Source organism: Octopus bimaculoides, chromosome 7 (assembly GCF_001194135.2).
Source record: "Octopus bimaculoides isolate UCB-OBI-ISO-001 chromosome 7, ASM119413v2, whole genome shotgun sequence".
Lineage (NCBI taxonomy): Eukaryota > Metazoa > Mollusca > Cephalopoda > Octopoda > Octopodidae > Octopus > Octopus bimaculoides.
This window is the reverse complement of record NC_068987.1, coordinates 62,068,992-62,070,280: the sequence shown is the minus strand read 5'-3', so window position 1 is coordinate 62,070,280 and position 1,289 is coordinate 62,068,992. Positions and strand designations below refer to the sequence as shown.

The 1,289-nt window shown below is 30.0% G+C and overlaps 1 protein-coding gene across 1 annotated transcript in view; it reads right to left on the bottom strand.

Annotated features, from left to right (window-relative positions):
* Positions 1 to 51: 51 nt before the first annotated feature.
* The window catches only part of LOC106884520 (phospholipid-transporting ATPase ABCA7), a 289,592-nt gene continuing 288,354 nt past the window's right edge, over positions 52 to 1,289 (bottom strand). The window contains exon 48 of the mRNA XM_052969717.1: positions 52 to 442. Coding sequence (XP_052825677.1) covers positions 225 to 442 — 218 coding nt within the window. The 3' untranslated portion in view covers positions 52 to 224. The remainder of the gene's footprint in view (positions 443 to 1,289) is intronic.

Genomic DNA, 1,289 nt, shown 5'->3' with positions numbered 1-1,289 from the left:
TATATATATATATATATATATATATATATATATATATATATATATATATATATATTATACATATGCACACTCACACATACGATTATATTTACATGAAAGTTTATGCTTGTGTAAATATACACTTTTGTAGCAGAGACAAAAATTTTGCATGCATGTATCTTCGTTTTTGTACATCCATGCACATAAGCTTGAAACAAAAGAGGTTTGTTCTCAACATGGCTTCATTACACCATGATATCTTTTCTCTCTTCGTCATCTAATTGCAGTGTGTTTTCGTAAGCATAGAGCTGGCCCTCCTCCATTGATTTTTGTTTGGAAGCTTTTGTTTCTGGTGTATTAGGAACCAACTCAACTGTACTGCTACATCTGCTTAGATTATCCTCATTGCAAACTTGTAGGAAATTGTTAGATACTGGCAGTGAATTTCTCGTGTCTCTTGAATCTATAATGAAATAAAAGATTAATGAGACCAAGAAAATATAAAATTGTTTATAGGATATAATTGTGTAGAATGTATAAAATGTAAGGTCAAAAGAAAAATTAAAACAAAATGAAATGAATTTGGATTTAGAGAAACAAGATACAAATAGATAAGGGAATTGCATGGAGTTATCCTATCTTATTGGACTATAGGTTTTTTTTTCTTTTACCATCTTCAGGGGCTTTTTTTTTTTTTAAGAAGTAAACATTTCACAAAATTAGAGGCAATTTTAATTTTAGTATTTAACTACACTGCAGTATTGAAGGATGATTTGATAATCTTTTTTAATGGTTTATTAGATGAAAGAAGCAGAGCCCATGATGTATAAATAACTATTTGAAAGGTTGACAGTTCATATTTTTTTTCACTGAAACTGCATTGCATCCATAGCCAAGGCACTTAAGTTTCAACTGGATTTATTCATGTAGCTGTGAATGATAAAAAGTTCCAGAGAATGGAAATGACTTACAACATTCAATAGCAACAACAGCAGCAGTATAAAATTGATCAGAATTTTGTCAGGTTTGCTATACTGAATGCATCAATTTTGCCAATAAACTGAGGTAAGACAGTTGGCAAGAATTACCTCTTTTGTCACTAACAATTTAACCTAACCACCACTGACTGGATTTTGACACAGGACTTTATTTCAGGCTGCATGTAATGTCTACTGTGCAACAGTCCTGGCTTATTAAATTCCTCAAACACAGCTATTTGTTTTAAGTGGACATCTTTACCATAAAGAGATCCACTATAATCATGACTGGTATATATATATATATATATATATATATATATATATATATAT